General features: G+C 44.0%; 1 protein-coding gene across 1 annotated transcript in view; it reads right to left on the bottom strand.

The window, feature by feature from the left end:
- Positions 1 to 27,497, bottom strand: part of IGSF9 (immunoglobulin superfamily member 9) — a 54,999-nt gene that overhangs the window by 18,475 nt on the left and 9,027 nt on the right. The window contains exons 2-9 of the mRNA XM_033924932.1: positions 26,198 to 26,619; positions 25,197 to 25,388; positions 12,684 to 12,836; positions 10,433 to 10,584; positions 9,507 to 9,624; positions 8,302 to 8,443; positions 1,573 to 1,718; positions 26 to 168 (exon numbers count right to left, since the gene is read on the bottom strand). Coding sequence (XP_033780823.1) covers positions 26 to 168; positions 1,573 to 1,718; positions 8,302 to 8,443; positions 9,507 to 9,624; positions 10,433 to 10,584; positions 12,684 to 12,836; positions 25,197 to 25,388; positions 26,198 to 26,507 — 1,356 coding nt within the window. The 5' untranslated portion in view covers positions 26,508 to 26,619. The remainder of the gene's footprint in view (positions 1 to 25; positions 169 to 1,572; positions 1,719 to 8,301; positions 8,444 to 9,506; positions 9,625 to 10,432; positions 10,585 to 12,683; positions 12,837 to 25,196; positions 25,389 to 26,197; positions 26,620 to 27,497) is intronic.

Raw genomic sequence — 27,497 nt, forward strand, 5'->3', positions numbered from 1 at the left:
ACATTCTAGAAGTTCTAACTCTCACCTTCTCTAGCTCCAGAGGGTGGCCATCTTTGGTCCAGTTAACAAAGAGCAATGGTGGGTTGGCTCTCACGGGACACTTGATCACTCCCTTCATGCCCACTGGCAGGTAGGTCTCCAGTGGCATGTCAATCACTTGTGCTGGGTCTGTGGGGGATGGGCCATACAAGATGAAAATCTCAGTCAGTATGTCCTAACCCAGCAGCATGTGGCCATGAGAAAGGGGGAAAAAAGGAAGAGGTAAGAGAAAAGGGAGACAGAAAATAAATATTGAGAGCAGTAAGGAGAGAGGGAAGGAGTTAAAGGAGCAAGGTGAAACAGAGAGGAAGAAGGTGGTGAGAGAAGAGGGTTTACTTATGTGAACTAGGAAGCCCAAGAAAAAGAAATAGCGCTCATTTTGATTCTTTTCAACTCCCCACCCCCATCCCATCACCTACATTGAAACATCTTTTACTTCTATAGTGCTATGAGATGTACGCAGCACTGTATATTAAACATTCAAGAGACAGTTCCAGCTCAGAAGAGCTTACAATCTAACTAAAACAGACAAATGGGACAAGTAGGGGGTTAGGGAGTTTCTCAGAGAGGGAATGATAAAACTGCCATGGGTTATTTATAAGCTAGTGGGAGTTAGATGTTCACAGGAGAGAGTGGGTTCAAGTCCCGTGCTGCTCCCTGTGACCCTGGGCAAGTCACTCAATCCTCCATTGTCCCAGGTACGTTAGATAACTTGATAGGTGGTATATAAATAAAAGCAATCTCAATAAAAGCTTTTAGCCTACATTTTGAAAGCTACCGGAGATGGAGCTTAACATACGGACTCGGGCATAACGTGCAGCAAGAGAGAATGGATGTAGCCTGGAGTTGGCAGTAGAGGCGAAGGGTACAGATGAGCAGAGCTCCCAAGGAGGAGTATAGGGAGAGAGTTTGAGGAGCTGCAGAGGTCAATAAGAGGAGTTTTGATCTGTATGTGGAAATGGATAGGGAGCCAAGGAAGTGGTTTGAGGAGACGGCTGATGTGAGCATAACGACTCTGGTGGAATATAAGTCGTGCAGCAGAATTTTGAACGGACTGAAAGGGAGAGAGACCCGTGAGAACCAAGAGGTGATAAGGGTGTAGATGGGGCTTTTGGTCATGTGCTCAGAGAGGAAAGGTCATATTTTGGTGATATTATAGAGAAAGAAATAACAGGTTTTGGCAATCTGTTGGAGTTATGTAGAGAAAGAGAGAGGAAGGGAGGATGAGAGAGTAGGGGAAGGATAGGAAGCTCAGTCTTGGCAATATTCACTTTAAAATGGCGGCGAGACATCTAGCGGGACATGCTTGATTTTCTGACTGTATGTGTGTGATGGAGGGTGTAAAGCCCAATCTAGCGTAACCTAGTGGTGGATGCACCCCCCCCAAAAAAAAAGAAAAGAAAAACAACATAGAAAACTGAAGGGGAAGAGGGAGAGCATGTGAAGGCATGAGAAGCTGCAGACATGATGGGGCTTGGGGAGGAGAGAAAGGATCCCACAACAGGGAGTTGGCAATCTGACAGGATGACTTACGAAGCACCGTGAGATAGGCCGAGGCAGATGGAGCCTTCCACAGGCCATTGCTAGGGACACACGTGTACTTCCCAGAATCTTCTGGGGCAGCCTGCTGGAGCAACAAACTTCCATCTACCAAGACACGAACCCGAGATTGCAGGAAGCTGAAAAAACAAAGATACAAGGAATTAAATATCTCCCTGATTTAGGGAGACATTTTCAAATGTGTCTCTCAACATCTCCGCTATGTTCAATTTACTGTATAAAACTTTCTAATCTGTTTTGGCCAAGACAACTCTTATGGGCTAACACGGTGTCAAGAGCAATCACAAAGATACTTCTGGTGCAATTCTACACAACTATGCAATGCAGAATATCTGCACAATCAAGCAGAATTCCCTTTTCTGCATTGTATTATGATTTGTTTTATGTAATGTCTATATACAAGATTCACTGATTGTTCAGTATCTTTTTGCTGTGAACCGCCTAGAACTTATTGGTGTGGATGTATACAAAAATAAAGTTATTATTATTATTATTTTCCTGCACAGAATATCAATCATGTCAGCGTCTTCGGGTCGTGGTATCGGCGGCAATCCACACACACTGCCTGCTGCTAACCCGGAAGTCTCTCTGCGGCAGAGGGGAAGCTTCCAGGTTAGCGGCAGGCAGCATGTGAGAGTTGCTGCTGATACTGCGACACAAAGAAGCAAGCCTTAGAGTAGAGGGGAGGAGAGGAAGGAAAGTTGCTGGCACAGGGGGAGGGGAGGGGAGAGATGGTGCATGGAGGGGCACAAGGAAGGGAGAGAAAGAGGTGTTGGACCTTGGGGTGGATGAGAGAGAGGAAGAGATACACAAGAGATGGAGGGGGAGAAGGAGCAGAATGGAGTGATGCAGAGATGCCTGAAAATGGGAGTAAGGGAAGAAGTTGGGGAGAGTGCAGCAGGGAAGAGAAAGGGAGATGTCAGGCTACGAGGGTGGGGAGGGAAGGAAGGAGGAGGGAACAGATGCTGGGCTATAAAGGTGTAGGAAGGAAGAGACTGAGAATTGTAGAGAGTAGCAAGGAAAGGGTAAGAGGATAGATATAACAGAAGGTAGAAATATGGTAACAGAGACCAGAAGAACAACCTTACTGGGTCAGACCAACGGTCCATCAAGCCCAGGAGCCAATCCAGGTCACTAGTACCTGGCCAAAACCCAAGCAGTAGCGAAATTCCATGCTACCGATCCAGGACAAGCAGTGGTTTTGCTCCATGTCTTTCTCAATAACAGACTATGGACTTTTCCTCCAGGAATTTATCCAAACCTTTTTTAAAACTAGCTACATTAAACACTCTTACCATATCCTCTAGCAATGCGATCCAGAGCTTAACTAATCTCTGAGTGAAAAAAAAAATTCCTCCTATTGCTTTTAAAAGTATTTCCCTGTAACTTCATTGAGTGTCCCCTGAAATACTGCATTTAAAACAAATAGGAGAAAATATTAGCATAATCAAATTCTGGAATTTGGTGCCAGATACTGTGGGAAAAGCAGATAGCATAGCCGGGTTTAAAAAAAACTTGTACAAACTTCTGGAGGAAAAGTCTATCCTCTTTCTACATAGAGATTGTTTGTGCCGACTCCATATATTTTTAAATTCTGTCCCCACCACCTCCACAGAAAGGGTTTTCCAGGCATCCACCACCCTCTCTGTGAAAAAGCATTTTCTGATGTTTCTCCAAAGTCTTCAACTCCATTGAAGGAGAAGTCATTGCACCATCCAAAGAAGAAATTGATCGGAACTTGGCTGACAAAGCAGTGGCAACAATTTCACTGGTCCTGTGAAAACTCTTACTCTTGGGATGGATGGGATTCAAAAGGTCGTGCCACAAGATGAGGGAGTACAGGGCTTGGGAATCCTTCCCCTTGCTGCTCATAATCTGCACTTTGATTCATTGTCGTACTTCACACAGATCATCATAGATTTCTCCAATTTGGAGCCTGAATAACCACATATCATCGATGCAACCTTCCAAGTTTCTGAGTTTATTAAAACTTTCTTTCCCGTACATGTTAGACCTTCTAGGCGGCTTCCCAAGTTTTGGAAAGTTTCACATCCTGAAGAAAGCCAAAGCATGATGGCTGAAAGGTCCGTTCTACCCGCCCAGACGTGGTGAGACCCGGACAACTGCAACAATCACTTTCGGAAAGAGGTTTCAACTTCAGAGAGGGAACGCACTGCTTGAGAACTGTTCAGTGCTTTGCTGATGAGAAAAACTCGTACACATTTTGAACTGTTTCAAAGAAGCTGGCTGTCTCATGGTTTACTTTGGCAAGTGTCGTTGACCATTGAGTTCAGGATCTGAGCTCCACATGTCATTCTAGAAAGCTTAGAGATTGATGGCACTTTCACGTTGGCTCCATTGTTGTAAAGTTGACCTCTCAGACTGCCAATATTAAGACTCTATGATAACAGTGTCACTAAAAGCCTTTTCAGTGGGATCGCACATGTCCAGGAAGCCTAACAAATAGTTCTCAATGTATACAGTGCCTTTTGTGCAAGAAACAATGTCATCTGCTCGCAGTGACTAACATCTGGAGAGCAATCCAAATATTACAGAATAGTATTTTTGCTTTCTTGAGTGTAGACTATATCTTTTCAGTGACAACCTTGCCCCAAATTGCAATAATTTCATTTTGTATGTCTTTGCTCAAATGGTAGAATTTGGATTCCTGATTTATGGCCCTTCCTATGTGCATTGTCATGACAGGGTCAACTTTCCAAACAGTTCTACCAGTTTCAGAAACTTGTTGTCGTTCCTTTCGAAAAGCTTATCGGACGAGCCTTAAAGAACCAGACATTAAGTCCAACAAATCAGAATATTTCAATGAGCTTTACAGTTACATCCAACCAATGCTTTTATTTTTCTGGTCATACAACATTTGTGTTTGAGACTTGCTTGGCTACACTCCTCCAATCACTGTAGCCAATTGACATACAACTTCTAGATTATTCTCTTGGATCTGTTGGTGAAAACAGTTTGTAGAAGAATCCAGAAACAATCTGAAGAAAATGAGTACAATAACCGCAGCCTTGAAAATAGTTCACCATTGTCCACTGTTTGGTTATAGCATGTATTCGAGTTTGTGGGATACAGCGAGTTTCAGCCATTTTGAAAAATCTGCCAATGAGTCTGAAGTTGACACAGGCTCTATCTCAACATACTGAAAACAATTCCACTGGCTACCCATCGCATCCGGAATAAAATTCAAAGCAACATGTATCATACATTGCATAATCTACGGCAACTCGCCCGCCCCTCTTATCACACTCTTCTCAAAAGCATGGTCCACCTCTCTCAGAATTCTTAAACCTCCCCTTGACAAAAAACCTCAAATACGGAAGAATTTTCCAATCCATGTTCACCTCCCTAGGAGTCAAGATGTGGAATGAACTCACAGAGACCATAAGAACAGAATTCAACCACACTCTCTTCCGGAAGAAACTGAAAACCCTACTCTTGGACAATCCAACTCTATAAGACCAAGCTTCCCTTTTTCTCTTGCAAGTCGCCTAGAGCCTGTACACAGAAAAAAATACTAGATTAGGCCTAAACTGTTTTAAATATATGGTGGCTCCCTTTGCTTTTCCATGCTCATTGCTGTTCCTTTGGGGATCATCAGTAACAGTAAATAAACTGGAAGTCTTTGAACATGATAGTGGCCGTACTGGGACAGACCGAAGGTCCATTAAGTCCTACAGTGCCTGGCAAGATCCCATAGAGTAAAACAGATGTTATGCTGCTTATCAAAGGACTAAGCAATGGATTCCCCCAAGACCATCTTAATCCAAACCATAACTGCCCTTGATTGGCTATGAGCTTCTTGGCTAGGCTTGGTTGTGCTTTGCACTTAGAAAATAAGCCTCCCCCTCATATCCCTCTGCCCCCCCTTTTCTCTCTCTCCACAAGGCTTTGCTCTAGAACCCCTTATGTGCCAGTCTGTCAGCGGATGATCCTCCTACCTGCTGCCTCTTATTACCATTGTAGAAACTACTTCTGTATATGGTCCTGCCGTTCTTATAGAAATCTGATAAATCCATAATGAGGAGAAAGTACCTGAAAGGAATTTCACTTGCAAGCCAAAAAACTCCATGGAAGACTCACAATCTGAGCTTCTACCTAAGACAACGGAGGGTTAAGTGACTTGCCCAAGGTCACAAGGAGCAACGATGGGATAGGAACTAGCTCCTCCGCTGCTTGATTTTTTAAATGTCACATTGGGACATGTAGTGAGACACCTGAGCCAAGCAACCAAAATTTCAAGGGTTAAACCCAGGCCCTTATTTGTTGAAGTGAGGTCTCAGGAGTAGGCTTTGTTTTTCTTATTTAGAAGTGGCACCAAAGATGCACCTGAGCCCTAACAATCTGAAAGCTGCAAGCCTCTTCCTGCCAGTGCAAACAAATCAGAGAAAAAGCTTCTATTAATATCTCTGCAAAACATAGTTTGTGATTCTGATGCAAAAACGTTGTGCATCTCCGATATCTTGCTTTTCAATTTCAATTACTATGTTATGTTTTCTATATAAGTCTAGAATGTGTTTGCTTGGGAGAGGGGGGTCACCTTAATTTTTTTGCCCAGGGTCCTTGACCTGCAGCAGACATATCACTCTGTGCTAATTTTAGGCTGATATCCAACCTATCCTTGCTGACTCAATTCACAGAGGAGGTGGTAAGGGACCAAATCAGTCTATTTTTAGAGGATGATCAAACACAGGTACATGTGGATCGATTTTTCACTCCGCCAAAAATGACAAAGACTAGGGGACACTTGATGAAGTTACAGGGAAATACTTTTAAAACCAATAGGAGGAAATATTTTTTCACTCAGAGAATAGTTGCCAGAGGACGTGGTAAGAGCGGATAGCAGAGCTGGTTTTAAGAAAGGTTTGGACAATCCCTGGAGGAAAAGTCCATAGTCTTTTATTAAGACATGGGGGAAGCCTCTGCTTGCCCTGGATCGGTAGCTACTCCTTGGGTTTTGGCCAGATTCTAGGGACCTGAATGGGCTACTGGTCTTGATGGACCTTTGGTCTGACCCAGTAAGGCTAGTCTTATGTTCTTACAATCACATGACGTCCCTTAACTATACAAGTGACAGATATGTTAGGCTGGGGGTCACCGGACATAAGAATTATTTTCAGGAACAGTTTTCTGTTATTTATAAGTTATGACTTCAGCATCTTGTGTTCTAAACATTAAGCCTTGTATTTCTCTTTGCTCCACTGGCAAAAACAAACATAGTAACATAGTAGATGACGGCAGATAAAGACCCGAATGGTCCATCCAGTCTGCCCAACCTGATTCAATTTAAATTTTTTTTTTCTTTTTTTTTTTGCTGTCTATACTCTGCTGTGTCAAAAATCTCTGAAGCATTTCTATCATTCAGCTACAGGTAAGGGGTGTCTCTTACATATGGGATTATGCTCCCCCCTATATCCTGCATAATACAATAAATGACCCTCACACACCAAGGGAGTCATGAGGGCAGGATGTCAATAGATCAGCCACGGGTGTATCGTTCAATAAAGTCACTTCATTTATTGTAACACCATTACTGAAGTTCATGCAAACCTCTCTGAATTGACTCCCCAGTCATTAGTAGCGATATAGAAGCTTCCAATAAACAATTGTACCAGATTTGTAATTCAGCTTCAACTTAGACTGGGAAAAGGTGAATAATTAAAACCAAATTTCTGAATATTCCAGGTCTGGAAATAAAATCTTCAGCTCGTTGCACGTGCAGGTCGAGGGGGTGGGCCTGGGGGCAGGGCCAGCCAGAACGTGGTGTTCCTGGGGGGCGGGGCTACATAGGATGAAGGTGTAATCTAAGGAAAGAATGGAGGATGCTGGTGGAGACAAAGAAAGCTTGGGAGAAGCCCATAGGATCTCTAAGGACGAGAAAGATAGAGACTGAGTAGATCACACGGTCTTTATCTGCCGTCTTTTTCTACTTTTCTATCTCTCTAAACAGGGACCATGCAAGTGCCAAATGTGCCCTGTGCAACACCCCCACAACTGATGCAGTGCACTCCTACCCCATCCACTTATTGATATCAGCCCAATGGACGGCTTCCCTTGTGTCCTATGTGGCTTGCTACAATCCTGTCTCAAAGACTAACCATTTCTACTGCACTACTTCATCAAAAGAGCTTACAATCTAGCCAAGACAGACAAACTGAACACAAAGGGGAATTACAGAGGGAACGATAAGACAGCTATTGGAATTGAAGCAGCTTCAAAGAAGTGGGCTTTGGCTCTGGATTTGAAGACTTCTAGAGACGGAGCCCAAGGTATCAAGTCAGGCAGTTTATTCCAGGCATATGGTGCAACAAGATAGAAGGGGGCAGGGTCTGGAGCTGACCGTACAGGAGAAGGGTACGAGACACATATCCTATGAGTGGAGTGCCTGGGAGGGGGGGGGGGGGAGTGTGGAGAGATGAGAGATACTTAAGAGCTGTGGAGCAAATACAGTTGTAGGTCAGTAAGAGGAATAAAAAAGTTACTTCTTGAGCAATGGCGCCATCTTATGGTCACTATGCAAATTACACGTTTGCCACAGACCAGGGGCCTGCATTTATGACATACTCTTGTTCCTTTTGCCAGATTTCCTTATTCCTTTGAAATCACAGATCCCAGCAGACAGTGGGAAGGATCCTTGGGCACTTTTATTGAATTTGTTTAGCCCCAGGGCCCTCTGCACGTTACCTGAGATGGAAGACATTGTTGTTCCACTGGAACCAGCTGTAGGTAAGATTTGTTGGGTAGGCCTCAGCCTGGCAGGCCAGAAACACATCCTGGGATATGTTTACTGTCACGTTCTCTGGAGGAATCAGAATCACTGGTGGCCCTAATGGAGGATCAAAAATAACAAGAATATTAATATATTATACACCTACATTTATCTTATGTTCTTATGTAATTATTTAGCCTCTGTGGACCGTCAAATCCAGAGTGGTAACATAGAAATATCTCTTCCAAATATTTATTTACCATGTGTCTAAAGAAAATTACCCAAAGTGATCTACGGTCTATTAGGGGCATTTTCAAAACTCTTAAGGCATCCAAAAGAATATTCCTTGCAATTCCATTCACTACCCCTACCGTTGAAAGGCGTGCGCAGCACTGTACATTTTGACATTTATAGATGGTCCCTGCTCAGAAGAGCTTACAATCTAACTTGGACAGACAGACATGACATAGAGGGTAGGTGATGCTGAACCCAAAGTGAGAGGAGTTAAGAGTCAAAAGCTTTCTCAAAGAGGTGGGCTTTTAACTCGGCTGTCAGATATAGAGCCCGCCGTAGGGATTTGGGTAGCTTGTTCCAAGCATATGGAGCAGAAAGGACGGAGTCTGGAGTTGGCAGTTGAAGAGAAGGGCACAGAAAGGAGGGACTTACCAGCTGAGCGGAGCTCACGGGGGAGGAATCATAGGGAGAGATAAGTGAAGAAAGATAGTGAGGGGCAGTTGAGTGAGTGCATTTGTAGGTCACTATGAGGAGTTTGAATATTATTTGGAAACAGACAGGAAGCTAATGAAGTGACTGTAGGAGAGGGATGACATGACTATAGCGGCTCTCTCGGAATATAAGTCGTGCAGCCGAATTGTGGATGGTTTGGAGGGCAGCGAGATGGCTAAGTGGACATCCCGAGAGTAGTGAGTTGCAGTAGTCTGAGCGCAAGGCGATGAGGATGTGGATAAGTGTTTTGGTAATATTATAAAGGAAGAAGCGGCAGGTTTTAGCGATATGTTGTATCTGAGTGGTGAAGGAGAGAGAGGAGTCTCACCTCTTCACTTGTGCAGGACCTTCTCTGTGTCTCCCACACCCTTCATGCACTCCTCTCCCTACCCCCATTGTCTCACCCAGTGCTCTATACACTTCTCCCTCCCCATGTTCTTCCCCCGATCATTACCTTGAATAAGGAGGCGGCTGGTGTGAATGATCTCCCCCTCTGGGCTGGAAGCATGGCACGTGAACACCCCGGCATAACTGCGTTTAATGTCATTAATAGTCAGGGAACCATTGTTGACCTGGCAAGAGAAGAATCCACTGATAAGCAAACCACAACCGAGGCTTCTTCACTAGGCCGGACTGTACACAAACTGGCCACTAGATGTCAGCAAAGTCCTCGTTGAACTCTGGTAATAATTTACCATTAACTAGGCTATTTTGCTTTCTCTGCTGGAGTTTCCCCAAAACTCATGAGTTCCTCCCTGTCTGCAATTTACCACAGAAATGGTGTGAACTGAAGACACCAGGGCCCCGATGCAGAAAACGGCTTACTGCCTGGTTTTCTGCATGATTGCTCATTCCCCAAACCTAATTAATATTAAAATGCCATGTAAACTAATTGAGCGATTTTGGCTGAAGTTCAAATAGTCAAGGCTGCCCCACTCTTAATTTATGTGGGGGTGCGCTCTCCCATCTCTTACTCATTTCTCTCCCATATTTCCTGTTCTTTACCCTCCCTTCAGGGACAAGGACCACATACTACCTAACCAATTCCAAAACACTGATAAGGCTTCAGAGGAAGTTACCTCTTCCCAGCATGCCTCCCTCGATACTAATTTGCATTTATAATTCATCCATCTTAACTTAGCCCTTCATAAACAAGCATGAAGATGTCTGGCTTTTGATCTTTATGTCAACTTTTTGGATTGGGAGGGGGATACAGATTTGTCTACATAGACTGCAACAGGGCTTCCATGTTCCTGTAAGGCAGCTGCTGAGTATGGGGAAGATGACATCCTCATGGGGTACCTGCTGCTGCTGTCATAGCAACAGGCGCTCCCTTCAGGATGCAGAAGCGCATGGTCCACTCCCTACTCATGGACTCACCTGGATCTTGTCCCCGCCCATTAAGATGACACCATTTCTCTTCCAGGTAATGGCTGGCTTTGGATTCCCATAGGCCACGCAGGAGAGGCTCAGGGTGTCACCACCACGTACCTCCACAAAGGCAGCTGGAGTCTCATGGAAAGAAGGTGGAGCTATAAGCGGACAGCGGAGAAAGAAACACAGAGATCTGTCAGCTGTAGACCAGAGAACGAGAAAGCCAAGAGTTAATGTGATAAACAGAAATAAAACAGACCCAAAAAAGGAAAAACTTATTAAGTCAGTCCACGTCTGACCTTGTTTTCCATTTATTCCCTTTAAAGGGGAATAACATGTCAACCGCACAACTTTATCCAAGAGTTTATGTGAACATCATAAAATTTTGTATCCCAGAGATTTGCCATAGTCTAGTTAAATCCAATCAGGCCACTTCAGTTCCCTCCATGACTAATTTCAGAAGATTATTCATCACACGTTTACACAGACAGTCCAGGTGAACACACAGAAGAGGGACAGATTTTTCCAGGGTCATACAAAGTCATGTTTATATCTTGAAATATCAAATGAACCCCAAAGATTTTTGTCTGGTACACATCCCCATAAGGTCTAATAACCAGTTTACGTGCTATATGGTAAATCAGTATATCAGACTAGCGCCTGGATTTCTCAGGCACTGAGGCCTCTTTTAATCTGGCAAAAAAATGGCTGCATTTTCCATGTTTGCAATAATGGCCATGTGCTAATTTTCCCATTAGCAACACCTATTGTCTAGGTGGTAAGGGCTCCCGCACTAACCATGTGCTAATCGGACAGCTGACAGGAATGCCCATGAGCTAACCAATTAGCATATCCCCGGCTAGTCTCCGCCCCCAAACACGACCCCAGCACTAATAAATACATTTTATTTTTTGGGGTGCATGGCTAGTGTGCATACTACGACTACTACAATAGCCGGTCCCTGCTCAGAAGAGCTTACAATCAGGTCCCTAGACCCACTGTATCAATTCCTCTACCATAGTCTCCCCAACCCTGAAATGTCCTGTCTAAATTAGACAGCAGTGAGTGGGAGTTAGGAGTTGAAAACAGATTCAAAATAACTACAGCAGGACATCTGAGCACGCTCTGACAGCTCACAGCTTAGTAAAAGGGCCCTTAATTCCTTATTCTTCTAATCCCTCTTCTATCCTCTCTCGAGCACATCTGAATACAACTATGGAATCACAGCACTCACTTATTTAGGTCCATCTCTATGGAATGCATCGCTTTTAGATCTTCGAGTTCAGCTTTCACTAGACCCACCCGCAGGCCCGCCCACTTCCACCCTCAGCCTGTTTGTCTAGGTCGGGAGGGCATCCGCTGATGCCCTTCCCAACGCGGTTTGCTTTTCAAAACCCGGACAAAGAGGACATGTCTGGTAACCCTAGCGTTCACTTCAATAATTTAAAAACTTGGTTTTCAGTTAATTTTTTATTTTTTTTTGGCAGAGATTTTACTTGCCGCCTTTCCTGTCTCTCATTAATTTCTCTCTGACCAATTTTTCTTCATCCCCGTCTTCCTTTCTGAATTCTTTTCCCAGTTATTTATACTGTAACCTGCTTTGATGTGCTGTACACAAACGGCAAGATCTTATTTTAAAACAGTAGAAAATGGCTGTAGTGCGACCATTTCCTCTGTCGCCCCCCTCTTTGTAAGGGAAAGGATACAGGATGACCTGGGGGTTAGGGCCGGTCAGAGGCCAGAGTAATCTGAACTCCACATCTGATCTAATTAGGCAGAGAGAGGAAAACGCAGTGGGGGAGGAGGTGGTTCAGCTTTCCCCATCTGCCACTACGATGCCCTCAGGGTAGGAGGTCCAGCTGAGGGGTACCACAATCAGTGGAGGCGAGAGGGAGGGGCCGTCCCAGTCTCCCCAAGGCCTTGCAACATAAAACCAGTCAATCATTGACAGCCTCTAAGGGACTTTTCATGCAGGAGTCAGGTGCACTTTTGAAACAGCTGCAAGGCCACCACTGACCCTGGTGTCCATGCTAGGGACACACTTCTGATGCCTCATTAGTAAATGACTTCTAAGAGGGGGGGGGGGAGGGAAGCCACACAGCAGTCACTCCTGTCACATTTTGTTTTTTCCAGTTTCTGCCTCTTCAATTTCAAACCTATGTTTAAACCATCCCAGCTTCCCTTTCCCACTCCTATATAGAATATAGTTTGATGGCTCCTTGTCCCTATGCATTCTATAAGCAAGCAGAGTCCATACAGTTAACAGTGAGGTGAATCCAGGTCCCGTTTTGGAACTCTTTGTCTGCGTGGTGCCGATCCAGGAAGAAAACCCGACATTCATACCACCCCTGGTCCTCCGAACGCAGGAAGTCTATGCGGAGGGAGGCACCTTCCTCAATCCGTGTACGGCCTGCAGAGAGAACAAAAAATCAGTCCATACAAATTCTATAATGCACAGCCTCTTTCTTAGAAAGAATTTTAACAGTAAAAAATCTGCTGCAAGGGAGTACAGATGGATTTGTTTTAGTTCTGCAATTTCTGGCACACGTCTCAACACTCCTTTCAATAAATTCCTTCATGTTTCTGAACAAAGGATTTTTAATGGGTTTAAGATTTCTGTGCACTTGGCACAGGTAAACAGGAATGACCTGTTCCTGCATCCTCCTTCAAAGCGACCAGGCCATAAAAGTGGGCAAAGTCAACCTAGAAGAGTTACAGTTTTCTATTTTTGAATATCAATGATAAAATGCTGGTAATCTCTGATAGAGAGCTCTTACAAAAATAAGGAGATTATGATGGCATTCAACTGCTGGCACAGGTACAATGCCCCCTCCCCTTTCCTGAAATAAAGCACCCCAATCTTGCCTTTGTCCTGAAAACCTCTGAAACCCTTCTCCCTTTCACATTCTGTGAAAGGAAGAAGGGCTTCAGCATTACCACCTGGCTTCAGGTTGCTAGAAACAGGTGGAGCCAGTTCTGGGTTTTTCCTCCATTCCATCTAAGGGTTCTGCCACTCCTGCTTTTCTTAGAAGACTGAGGGGAAAAAACAACAAAACATCAGTGTATGTAAGAGACAGAGGTGCTCAATGGCTGGTTTTTAGAATTTCCCCAATGAATATGCATGAGATCTATTTGCATACAATGAAGACAGGACATACAAATAGATCTCATGCATATTCATTGGGGAAATCCTGAAAATCTGACTGGATTGCGGACCTCGGGGACCGAAATTGTGCACCCCTGGGAGCATAGGTGTAAATGTTTAAAATACTAGCATATATGTACATACATGTGTAGCCACCAAAGCGCTACTCTGAAAGTAAGCATGTCATGCACATGTATATTGCCAGCACTTAGGTGACCACAACAAACGACATTTACAAATTATTCAGAATAGCAATAAAAATGATGACCAATTCAAAAAAGTTTGAACATGTCACACCCCTTCTAAAAAGTGCCCATTGGCTACTAATTCCACCCAGGATAATTATAAATGAGCACCCTTGACATTTCAAATGTGGCAAACACAACAACCTATCTTCCTTGACAGACTCCTTAGATCAGCGGAACCCCTCCCCACCTTAATGTGTTTACCTTGAATGTTTCTTTGCTTTTAAAAATTGTAGTTTTTCCCTTTCGTTCCTTTTGCTTCTTGTAAGTCAGTATCAATATTAGGATTGTTTATATGTTTTCTTTGTAAATTACTATTTTAATATTTTTAATGTAAATCGCTTAGAAATTATATAAGCGTTTAATCAAATTTTGAATAAAAACTTGGAAACTTAGAAAGGGAACAAGAGTTGATAAACTGTCTTTCTGTGGCTACAATCAAAGAAGTTTAAATATATATCTATTTTAAAAATCTTTATTGATTTTCAAACTTCGATAGTGCAATACAAATGGTAAATCAGAAAAACTGCACAAAACACACTATTCACTATACAATTATTACATTAAACAGTCATTTTCTCCCATCCTCATCTTCATTCTTAATATAATAATAGATATGATGTGATTACAAATTATAAATAAATAATTTAACTATTCAAAATAGATTTTCAAGATTTCCACCATGAATATGCAGGAGATAGATTAAATTACAACACACTACTTAAAACCCTACAAACAAAGGGATCCTTTTATTAAGGCAGGCTAACCGGTTTAGCGCGTGCTAAATGCTAAGGCATCCATTATATTCTGTGGGTGCCTTAGCATACGCTAATCTTTAGTGAGCGATAAATTGGTTAGCACACCTTAATAAGAGGACCCCAACGAGTTAGACATTCCTAGGAAGTAACAGTTATCCTTGAGCATAAAACATAACTTTAGACATCAACTTAAATTTAAAAAAAAAAAAAAAAGTTTCCAGTGACTTCTGGAACAATCTATATTGAGAAATTCTTCTAATCTGCATACAATGGAAAATCGAGCAAGCCCAAGTGCCTCTTGCCTATCCATTGTGCATATCCTGAAATCCTTTCGGAGTACGCCAATGGCCGTACCTCTGGCAGTTCATGATCCCTCACTATTCCTTCTTGGCGAAGTGGGGCAGATATGGTCGAGGCAGAGGGGTTGGGGGAGGTGATTGGAGGTGGAGAGGCTCCTGTGTGAAGGGCAAAGGCAGGGGGGAATTAAGAAACGGAAAAGAAGGAAGTCATTGGCTTTGAAGGTCATCCTCATATGGGAGCAATAATTGTCTGTCAGCCTGAAGAAGCCAAGATACCGCAGATTCAAGTGTCTGGTGTGGCCTCCTGCCCCGTTCAGTTTTCTATTTAAAGTACTTATATCCTGTTGTTTCCAAATTTCAATCTGGCTTACAACTCAAAAGCACAATTTAATTCAATCAAAACTTCATTATGAATTGCTGATAAACGTTTTATTCTTCAACTTTTCTGTTATACTTTGGTGCCACGGAGGATCCTGAGTGTGTGTGTGGGGGGGGGGGGAGTTGGGGAGGGGGGGTATGTCTGAGATATTTAATGAGCTATGTTTTGGCTTTACTCTGTTTTTCAATTGTTGTCGTGTTGCTCAATAAAAATTTATTTTCCATTAAATCAAAACTTGAAAGAAAACCTAACATACAAAATTAAAATGAAAAAGAAAATATTAAAACAATCATTTACAGCCTGATCTTTCTTCACACTGCAGAAGGCACCTCTCATACCACTGTTAATACCCACAATACTTCATCTCCTACTCATCACCAATCAGTTATCATAAATCAATGAACACACGTCTAAATGAAAAAAAACCCTAAAAAACTGTCAATTGTTTCCTGAATTCTAATATACTGGTTATTAATCACAGCAATATTGGTGATGTATTGCATAAGAAAGGGCTGCCACAGAGAAAATCCATTCTCTAATCTCACGTAACTTAATCTTCCGATGCACGGGAACATTCAACAGACCCTGGTTCTTGGACAATGTCAACAGTTACAGGCGCTTCACTGCGAAAATGATTGGTGACCGATATAATTCACAGCAAAAAGGCATAGCTTGTAAAGCAATTTGCTCCTGTCAAAACACAAGCAGCTGCATTTTGCACACGTAGCTGTCTCAGCGTTGATTCCAGAAGACCCTTGCAATAGTCCACATGCGACAGGAACGGAGACTGAAACAGTAACATAGATTAACTAATGCTAACAATGTAACAGGTGACAGGTTTAAGAACATCTGAGGGTCCTTTAAGTCAATGGTTTTGAACCCAGTCCTCAGGGTCACCACCCACAGTGAATATGCATGAGAGAGATTTGCGTAACTAAAAGGCAGTGCATGGAAATCTCCCTCATGCATATTCATTGTGGATATCCTGACAATTTGACTGGCCAGGTCCTTGAAGACTGAGTTGAAAACCACTGCTTTAAGAGACGTCCATCCATTTTGATTTCTTTATAAAGTCATACAGAAGGGGTCCTGTATATGGATCAAGTATTTTAATAATAAAGGAAGGAAGGGTGAGGGCTGTGGTGCCTGGGAAAACCTCTGTCCAAAAGGATGAGGAAGGATGCTAGGGGGAGTCAGGCCTATTTGCAAAAGGGCATGCCTTGTCAAAAGTAAGAGGCAACACTGTCTGGGGACTGACCATCTTCTGACAGGTCTGGATGCTCCTCACCAACCCCAGGCTCTGCTTGTCTTTCTGTGCTCAGGGGGAGGCTGGGAACCAGGGGTTTAACAATGGGAGAGGTGAAAGGCTATGGGAGCCCAGCTTATCATCTCTGGGCTGAAGCACAGGGAGGAACAAGTTCAAAAGGTCACTCAGGGAGCCATTTATTGCTCCATAAATTCTTCTCCTGTCAAGGCGAGTGAGAGTCCAAGAGATGGGAGAGGGAAAGAGAGATAAAGGGACAGAACATGTGACAAGGTGATAGAGGAGGAGGAACGGGAGACAGAAAAGGTTGAGGGAGGGGGAAATCATATTTGCCGTAGGTTTTGTTTCCTTACTGGACCTTTGCAGTGTGTCACACTGGTATTTCCTCTTCTGCTCAGTGGGGAAGTATACATGGCATGTTTCTGTGGTAGGGGGAGATCTGTGAGGTGTGGTGGTGGAGGATTAGATGAGCGTGTGCAGGGGATGAGTTACAAGAGGTACGCTCCATCCTCCCTATGTGCTCCCCCACCCCCTCCGTTATCCCCTACTTCTAGCCTGGCCAGATTAGCACTCTTGGCAGGGACTGTTGGACTCCCCAGGGAAGGGGCAGGAGAGGAAGCACCACATGTCCGATTCTGCAGACACAGCCAGCTAAATATTGACCTCAAAGTTCAAAAGATGGTTGTCTTCATTTATTTTATAGGAGGAGCTAGAAAAAAAAAAGGCTGGGTTTCAGCTATATATTCCATAGGGGACAGAGAAGATGAGAGAACAGTCAAAGAAGATCCCAGCCTAAGAGAAAGGGGGGAAGAGGCGAGATGGGTTTAGGGGGAACAATAAGAAGCCATTTCGGACTGTCCTGTAAGTGTCTGTACAACTGATGAATTTCCCTTGCATTTCACGGATTAGTTGGGGAGTCTGGAGGGCTTTTCTTTAGTCACCCTGGAGCCTGCTTTGTGCCTAAATACTAGTACTCTGGCTGGAAGAAGATTCAAAGCCAGTCAAAGAGAAATCCAATGAAGTTCAAACGACACACTTTATAAATTCTTCCCATAATCCTCTCTCCTGCTCCATTCATCCATCACTGTCCCTGGCAACCGCGGCCACCGCTTAGCAACCAGCGTTTTATAGAATCACAAAGAGACCTTCTGGGAAGGGAGCCACCGGGTCCTTTCATCCGACCCGGCACTCAGTGAACCACAAGGGCCAGTCGCTCGCTTTAAAGAGAAAGATGAGCTAGGCTGGGAGGAGACAGACATTTACATTCTGGCTGTTGCAAAAACCATGTGGCCTACTTGAAAATAAGTGGGGGCCAAACACATCCGAAGCTGAAACCGAGAAGGAAAGATTGAACCAGGAAGCAACATTTTCCTTGTCCCCCACCGTTAGAAATCTCCCCCCACTCAAACAAGACTTGAATTTAGTGTTTGACCAATTCTTCAAAATGATTGAGAACGCTAAATTCAACACATCATTCTCATTTCTAGAGGCAACGACAGAAATGATTTTAGTCTCTCAATTTCACGTCCTCGCAAAGGAGCTCAGAATGGATTACAAATCAGGTACTCAAGCGTCAGTAGGCTCACAATCTATCTAATGCACCTGGGACAGTAGAGGATTCAGTGATTTGCCCAGGATTTGAACCCACAACCTGAGGGTGCTGAGGCTGTAGTTCTAATCACTATGCCACACATGCCCTGGTTAAGCGCTGCTGGTCCACCCACAGTGGTTTAGATAAGCAGGAGCTTCTCCTGCCTGCTTAAACCTTGCTGAATATTGACCCGGAAATGACCTGCCCACAGGTAGGATTTGAACCCAGGTCACCTGGTTCCTAGGCCTTTTTTCTTTGGTTGGCAAGGCAGTTCTTTGACCTTTATATTCCAGTTCAGTTGAAACCAATATTGACCACGAATCTTTATCGACTACTATCAAGGAATTATTCTCTTATTTTAAATAAAGACTCGCATTATTTCTAGTGAGATTGTAAGACTTGGAGCTATGCAACAGGACTCCTCTTGGGGACTGTGTTTGCTTCCTCTGTTGCGTTCGTATTCCCCACTGAACAGGGATGCAGCAGGCTACGGGAAATCTATCGGGGAACTCTGCAGGGCAGTGGGCAGCACAGCCACTGAACCATAAGAACATAAGAATAGACCAATGGTCAATCAAGCCCAGTAGCCCTTCTCACAGTGGCCAATTCAGGTCACCAGTACCTAGCCAAAACCCAGAGTATCAAGATTCCACGCAGAATTTCAAAGAATAGCAAGGTTCCGGAACCCCAAATAGGAGCAACTTTCCAGAATCCCAAAGAGTAACAAAAGATTCTAGAACCCCAAAGAGTATCAAGATTCTATGCAGAACCTCAAAGAATAGCAAGATTCTAGAACCCCAAAGAGTAACAAAAGATTCCAGAACCCCAAAGAGTATCAAGATTCCAGAACCCCAAATAGTAACAAAAGATTCCAGAACCCCAAAGAGTACCAAGATTCCATGCTACCGATCCAGGGCAAACAGAGGCTCTTTATATTTATGTTTATTCAAATTTGATATCCCACCAAAGCTAGCAATAATTTTCAGCGGTTTACAAAAACATTATAAATAAAACAGAAAAGGAATTCCATAAAACAAAGAAAACACCTCTTCTAAACATTCATGGTTAGAATACACTCAATCCATTCAAACATCTATGATCGACCCTCCGTTCCTCACAGAAACAAGATGGGGTGGAGATATCACTCTCCCCGAGCTCTCCCGAAAAAAAAAAGAAAGGCAGGAGGGATTCCCACTCCCTCCTCCCACCGGATATGATCCTTCAATCCAAATTTCAGAGGGACCACAACTCATATGCCACTTAGACTTAGGCTCACTAAGCCCACCGATCTTACCCAAGGCAGGCCGACCGATTCACCAACCATCTTCATGCAAATGGGGCCCCTCACCGACGACACGGATCACTGGAGAGCGATCCCGACGCATGCACGGACCATCTACTTTTCCTGTAGATAGATGGTCCGTGCATGCGTTTGCTGTCCTTTTTTTTTTTACTTACCCCGACTCTCCTGCTCTCTGTTGCCCTTCCTTGCCGTGCGAGCCCATGGTTTTATCCTTTGGGTTTAAAGCGGGTTAAAACCATGGGTTCGTGCTGTAGGGAAGGCTGGCAAGCAGGAGCAGAGAGCTTTTTTTGGTAGGAGAATCGCAGCAGAGCTAAATGGAGCAGGGCAGAGAGCAGGGCTGGTGGAAGCTGGCTGGGATTTCAGGGCGGCATGGAGCAGGAGAGTCGGCAGAGACGTGTGCGACTGGCCCTCTCAGCAGTCGCTTGTTTTGGGATCGGCCAGCCCAGTCGGTGTTCCTCATTTTTTTCAGTGAATCGCTGCCTGCCTACATTTGCATGCACGGATCGGATCGGGTGCGGGAGGAAGGTTAGTGAATCGGGTCGGGACACGATCGGTGTCCTTAGCGAATCCAGTCCTTTCTGTCAATACTCCACTTCACACAAGCGCCAGGCCTACTTCCAGTAGCAGCAGGTTAACGGGGATTTTGACCAATTTAAAGAGGGCAGGGTGCACCTACTGACCGTGTACCCCTCCCCCCCCCTGTAAAACAGCAGCTGAGCTAAGGAAACTGCTCTCCCAGTAGAGTCTGACCTGTATCTGTCGGCCTATCTCCCCTCATGGGGAAAGAAGAGAAAGAATTTGGAGGGAGGAGGGGCAGGTAAAACGGATGTCAAAAGCCACTTTTGTTAAGAAGAAACCTACCCTCCTCCCTTCAGTTCATACATAATTGTTGAGTCTCCCAAGTCTGGCTCCCTGGGGGCTTTGAGGAGATCTTTGTTACAGGTTTAAGAGATTACCTGGGCACAGCTTTATCATGCTTCCCGTCTTGAAAGCTGTAATTTTTCAGGCTCTGAATGCAGAAGGGCTTTGATACATTCCAGAGAAGGCCTCTGTTTCCCTCCTAATCATGGTTAACAAAGGCAAACCCTCTAATTGAGGATACACCAACGGTAAACAAAATGCAGCCTTCAACTGCATCCTATCCCTGCTCAGAGCTCCGAGAAGACCTGTAGAAACTGCAGGCCCAGCATCTCACTATAAGCTCTCCCAGGCAGGGACTTATCTGAATTAGAGGTCTGCATGGGAATGGGGATCGCGGGAATCCCACGGGTCTTGTGGGGGTCCCAGGGGAATCCCCCCTCTAGCCAATGGGACTCCCACGGGGATGAAAGGCTTTGAAAGCAGGGTTCGTCCATATAATATAATATAATATAATGGACACGTCAGCCTTAGTAAAACAGGGAGTTTATAAGTGAATTACCTGAACATAAAACAAAAAAAGGGTTCCACCAAAGAGATTCCACAAGGAAAACAGCAAAAGAAACTGTGGAATTGATGATCCTGTCAAAACACAAGCAGCTGCATTTTGCACACGTAGCTGTCTCAGCGTTGATTCCAGAAGACCCATTAATAAACCATTGCAATAGTCCACATGTGACAGGAACGGAGACTGAAACAGTAATGTAGATTAACTAATGGTAACAGCCCCAAGAACACGTTTGAGCTTGGCTAGAGGCTGGCTACCTGACCGGGATGGGATTTGAACTCGGCAAGCCCAAGAGCCCATGAACATCCAACTCCAAAGTTTCTCAGACAACGTCAACAGTGAATAGCAGGGGGAACTGCAGAGCAGGACTGAGGTACACTGACAAAGTTTGTGAGTGTGGGTGTTGGGGGGGGGGTTCTCGGTAATGGAGTAGGATTAAAATACATAGGCAGAGCATAAGTACATCTCAGGAGATGAGTATTTAATTAGCAATCAATTACACCGAGCTGAATTGTAAAAACAAACATTCCATGTGTGTGTTATAATTTGATACCAGCTTGCCCTCACGTAAAATCTGCTGGATAGGTGGCTTTATCTGCAGTGTTACAGGTGCATGGAGGATGAGCCCAGAGAGAAGCAGGAGAGAGCCAGGTGACGAGACCACAGACCTGGCATTGGGTTACAAGACCACACCCTTGAGAGCAATGGGGCTCCTTCCTCCTCACCCACCCTGCCAGGCAGCTCTCCCCTCCCACCCTAAGAGAGATCAGACTTGCCAGTTTCACCGCCCCGCCCCCCCCACACACTTTGAGAGAGATTGAGCTGTCCAGAATCCCATGAGAGTTTCCGTTCCAAGGGTCCTGCAGGCAGAAGCAGGGTCAGTGCCACCTCTTTCAGCTTGCAGCAGTGGTAGCGCTGTTAGGGATGGGGGAAAAAGTTTACATCAGAAGCACAATGACAGGTACATGATGGAATAAATGTAGGGCTTGCTAATGACTCTCCCTTCGGTAATTAAACCTTCGTCCCTCCTCCTTTCCCCTGGCATGAAAGGCCCCTTTGTTTTCCCAGAGTTGATCAGTGAACATGCTACGATGGTCTCATTTGCAACTGGCTCCGTGAAAAATCCCTAGAGTTCAGGTTGTGGGTCTGAGCGTTCACTTCACAGTACTTTTTGAAGCCAGTTCCATAGTGTAATTTTATTATATATATATTTTATTTATTATTAGTATCTATTTAAAGTGATGAGTGATAGAGATTTATTAGAATATGAACATTATTTATATGGAATAAAAATTTTAAAATCAATGTATTAATAAAATATTTTCATCTGTATAATTCTCCAAATCTTTTACGGTTTTTGAAAGCAAGGACCTGCTACCCATGGGGTGGGGGCAGGGAGGGAAGGAAGGAAAGAGCTGCTGGACTACAGGAGTAGGGGGCAGCAACCTGAGAGGGCACCAGTCCAACCGCAGATAGTGGGCAGACTCAGGCTATGCCTTAGCTTCTGAATCTATAGTCTCTGTGTGTGTCCTGAATATAGCAAGTAGACGGTAAGCCAAGTAGCTGGGAAGTAAAGTCTACGGTCTACATCTCAAAATGGCCGACAAATAAGACTCAAGTGGGTCTTTTATATCATATGCTATACATACAGATGCTGTGTATCTCAATGATAGTGGAGAACCGGTGGACAGAAAGCGTTCGACAAGGTTCCACATGAAAGACTTCTCAGGAAACTACAAAGTCATGGAATAGAGGGAGATATACTAAGATGGATAGGCAAATAGCTGGAGAACAGAAAGCAGAGAGTGGGCATAAATGGGAAGTTCTCAGACTGAGAGAAAGTGACTAACGGTGTGCCCCAGGGCTCGGTACTTGGGCCCATCTTATTTAATATTTTCATCAATGACCTAGAAGAAGGAACATCCAGTGAGATCATCAAGTTTGCAGACAACACAAAGCTATGCTGGGCAATCAGATTGCAGAAGGATAGCGAGGAACTCCAGAGTGACTTGTGTCAATTAGAGAAATGGGCGGAGAAATGGCAAATAAAGTTTAATGTGGAAAAGTGCAAAGTGATGCATTTAGGCAGAAAGAACAAGGAACACAAGTATAGAATGTCAGGTGCAACTCTGGGTAAGAGTGAACAGGAAAAGGACCTGGGTGTATTGATAGATAGGACCCTGAAGCCGTCAGCACAATGCGCGGCAGCGGCAAAGAAAGCAAATAGAATGTTAGGCGTGATAAGGAAAGGAATCACGAGTAGATCGGAGAAAGTTATAATGCCGCTTTATAGAGCGACGGTCAGACCACACTTGGAATACTGTGTCCAACATTGGTCTCCCAACCTAAAGAAGGATATAAAACTGCTGGAGAGGGTGCAGAGACGAGCAACGAAGCTAATAAAAGGTATGGAAAACTTGGAATACGAGGAATGACTAAGGGACTGGGATTGTTCTCCCTTGAGAAAAGGAGACTGCGAGGGGATATGATCGAGACTTTCAAAATACTGAAAGGAATCGACAAAATAGAGCAGGAAAATAAGTTATTTACAATGTCCAATGTGACATGGACAAGAGGACAATGGACTGAAGCTAAGGGGAGACAAGTCCAGGACAAATATCAGGAAGTTCTGCTTCACGCAACGAGTGGTGGACACCTGGAATGCTCTCCCAGAGGAAGTTATTGCGGAATCCACCGTTCTAGGATTTAAAAGCAAACTAGATGCACATCTCCTTACGAGAGGCATAGAGGGATATGGGTGACTAAAATTACGCCAGGTGTACACCTGTCTGGGCCTCCGCGGGTGCGGATCGCCGGACTTGATGGACCGAAGGACTGATCCGGAGATGGCGGTTCTTATGTTCAAATTAGTGAGTAAAATGGGGCCATTTAGCTACATTACTAAATTGTTGATGTAATCGTGACTTGACAATGAATGTGTCACTCAGCTGCAGCCAAGATTGCGTCATCCATAGGGTTGGCATTGTGGTGAATTGTTGGCGATGCCTGTGTTTAATCTGCTCAGAGTCGATGGCTGAGGCTCCGACTGGTAGATTGTTTGGGTCTTGATCTGCCTTTATATCCTATGATACTCTGTGGCAATTTAATGCACATATGAGCTCAAGAACAACGTTCAACCGTCAGCAAAACACACAATATTCCCACTGCAACAAAAATCAACCATGAATAGCCCTGGAAAGCCAAAAACAGTCACTGTTGAGAATATAAATATGAGAAAAGTAAGGGAAAAAAACCAACAAAATAACTGATTTGTTCAACATAAATAATCCCCGTGATGCAATTCTTAACCAAAACTAATACACAACACTGTGTTCTGGCTTCACCTATCTTCAGTTTGTGTTTTGGACGTTTGCTACAGGCTTGAAAATGGATCAAAATCTTAAATGGCTTCCAGTATGAAGAAATACACAGTAACTACAGGAAATCTTGCAAGTTTGGTTTGTTTTGATTAAAATTTCAGTCAGTGTTCCAGCTTTTCAGGGTAGAATACTTCTCATGCATACGAGGTATTTTAAGATATCTCGAGTTCAGAGACACAATTCAGGTGGTAACTTTGTAAATGGGCATGTATAAATTTAATAAAAGCAACATATGTGCCTCTCTAAAACAAACAAACGAGGTGTGTGTAGATTCTGATGTCCGTGCCAGAATAAGAACATAAGGACAGATCAAAGGTCCAACTGGCCCTGTACCTGTTTCCAATAGTGCCCAATCCAGGTCACAAGTACCTGGCAAGATCTCAAAAAAAAAGAAAATAGATTCTAGAAATAAGCAATGGATTTTTTCCAAGTCCATCTTAATAATGGCTTATGACTTTTCTTTTAGGAAGTTATCCAAACCTTTTTTTTTAAATTCTGCTACGCTAACTGCTTTCATCACATTCTCTGGCACCAAATTCCAGAGTTTAATGATATGTTGAGTGACGAAATATTTTCTCTGCTTTGTTTTAAATCTTCTACTTTGTAGCTTCATTGCCTACCCTTTACCCCAAGCAGTTCACATCTACCCATTCCACCCCACTCAGTATCTTATGCGGTGACCAGAATTGACCTAAGGCATTATTAACATTCTCATCTTTGTTTTCTATTCCTTTCCTGATAATTCCTAATATTCTCTTTACTTTCTTAAATGCCTCCCAAAGAATAGCAAGATTCCATGCTACTGATCCAGGGCAAATTTGTAACAGTTCTTTTCTACACATAAAACATGCTTTACACTCAGCACCATTCCCAGTGCCAGAGCCCAGTGCAGTGTGTCTGCACACTTAAAGGCGGGAAACTCTTTGTTTTTTTAGATTTTATGCACTGCATTGGAAGAATGAATATAAAGTGGCACTCACCCAGGTATTCAGGGTCCACACGTGGCGAGTAGAGACCAAATTTGATAAAAATTGGGAGGAGAAACCCAAAGCGCACCCATTCAATGACATAGAGGGGAAGTCGGCTCTCGTCGTGGTAAAGGAGATCACAGCCCAGGACAACGCTCTCGCCCACACGGCCAATCACAGCCTGAGTATCTGTGCTGCTGCGACCTACAAGAAGACACAGAGGTCAACTCCCTACAGGACTTCTAAATCACACCCATGACTTAACCATCAACTTATTTGACTTGATTTGATGACACACTTTGCCACAATAGTCTGAAACAAGTTACAGCCTCCCATGAGCCCTTCAGCCCATCCCTTGAGCCCTCTGGTTCTAGAGGTGACAGGCTCTGTATTCCTGCCCCCATTCCTTGAGCCCTCCGCTCCTAGGAGTGACAGGCTCTCTATCCCTGTGCCTTCAGGTCCCAGAGGTGAATTTTATATACCATATCAAACTATTAGATCGTAACAATTTACAAGAAAACAATAACTAGAAACAAATTACATAAAATTAATTTAAAATTTTTGGACATTGAGCAATAAAATTTCATCTGTTTCCAAAACTAGATCAGTGTCCCGCAAACTTTGTCGAGCTACGGCACACTAAACGTAGTGGCCATGGCTCGAGGCATCCGGAAGTGCGCAGACATTAACGTGATGACGTCCGTGCATGCGCAAAGGCCCTGAGCCTGCCAGCAGGGAAGACACACAGAGAGGAAAGGCACTGCTGCCGGCTGATTGCCTATAGGATGTGCCTCTTGCCTTGAGGGGACGTTCTGTAGGCAGTCAGCCGGCATCAACGCCTCTTCTCCCAAGCGTGTCACTGCAAACCTGAAACCTCAGGCAACACACAGTTTGCGATACACTGCTGTAGATAATCCTGTTCTAATCTGAGTTCAGTCGACATTGATTTCTGTAGATTTAAAGGCTCTGTATTCATGTGCCCATCCTCTGAACCTTCTCCAACAATGTTGTACCTTCAGCGATGGTGCTGCAGAAGAGGCTGAGACAGGCAATCCATAAGCACCAATTCATAGCACAGATCCCCCCGAGATCGCCGCAGGGCACCTGTCCCTCGTCTCCCACTATGGACACCCAACCACACTGCAGTTCAAGATGAACTGGTAAAGGTCCCAAGGGCACGAGTATTCCTCCCACTGAGAAGATCACGGAATTCCTCAAGGGAAGAGCAGAGATCCCACATGGTGTGTTCGCAGACGAAGCTTTGCCTCCTGTCCTGATAACAAGAAAAGTGATGGGTTTTAAGAAGAAAATTCCTTCACGCATGGAGCAGTCAGTGTAGCTGTGACGATCCTCTGAATCCAGATCTTCATATTTTCTTTATCAACAAGGTCGGTGTTCTTTGTTTACCCCCGAGTTACATACATTGGAGAAAACCCTGGAAGGAAATATAGTAAAATCAGTCAGAAACCCAGTGTCCACACTCGCTGAATGAAATTTGGTCACTTTGCTTGGAGTATAAAGTCAATTATAAACTGTTTCCTTTTTCATCTTGTATCCAGGGCTGTGGAGTCAAGAGTGGGAAGCAATTTGGGGTGGAATTGGAGTAGTAAAAATGTAGCGACTCCAACTTCCAAATAAAAAGTTACTTAAAAATATAATAATAAATTTTCCACATATTATAAAGTCCTGGATTGAAAGTATTGGACAACAATATTTAAAGGCTACTATCAGTAGGAGTCTGAGTTGAAAAAAAAAAAAGAGTTGGCATCAAAGGTTTGGTGTACCAACTCCACAGCCCTGCACAAACCTACCCTACTCGTTAACACAGGAGGCAGTTCACCTAAGATTTCACCCAGGTAACAGAGAGAGCTAACGAATGCACTGTAATTTCATATTGAAATCCCCACACATCAATTGTGACACCAAGGACCCAAAGCAATGCTTGCAGAGCACTATTCTAGAAGTTTCCATGTTCATTTTGTAGCTGATATACCACCCATCAGCACAATTTCTAGCTAGGGCATCTGGGGCATTGGAGGGTTCCTCGGGGTGACCACTAGGCCATTCCTCCGTGCTGTTCCAAGTTGGATCACCTTTTATAGACTAGCACTTGTGAGTTAATTTCTACGCCAAAAACCTCTGAGTGTGAGGATCCCCAATATTCAGTAATAATGAATGCATCTTTAGTAAATGCCCCCACATAGAAACATAGAAATAGATGGCAGATAAGGGCCACGGCCCACCAAGTCTGCCCACCCCAATAACCCTCCCCTACCTTTCTCTGTGAAGAGATCCCACGTGGCGATCCCATTT

The sequence above is a fragment of the Geotrypetes seraphini genome, chromosome 16 (assembly GCF_902459505.1).
Source record: "Geotrypetes seraphini chromosome 16, aGeoSer1.1, whole genome shotgun sequence".
Classification (NCBI taxonomy): domain Eukaryota; kingdom Metazoa; phylum Chordata; class Amphibia; order Gymnophiona; family Dermophiidae; genus Geotrypetes; species Geotrypetes seraphini.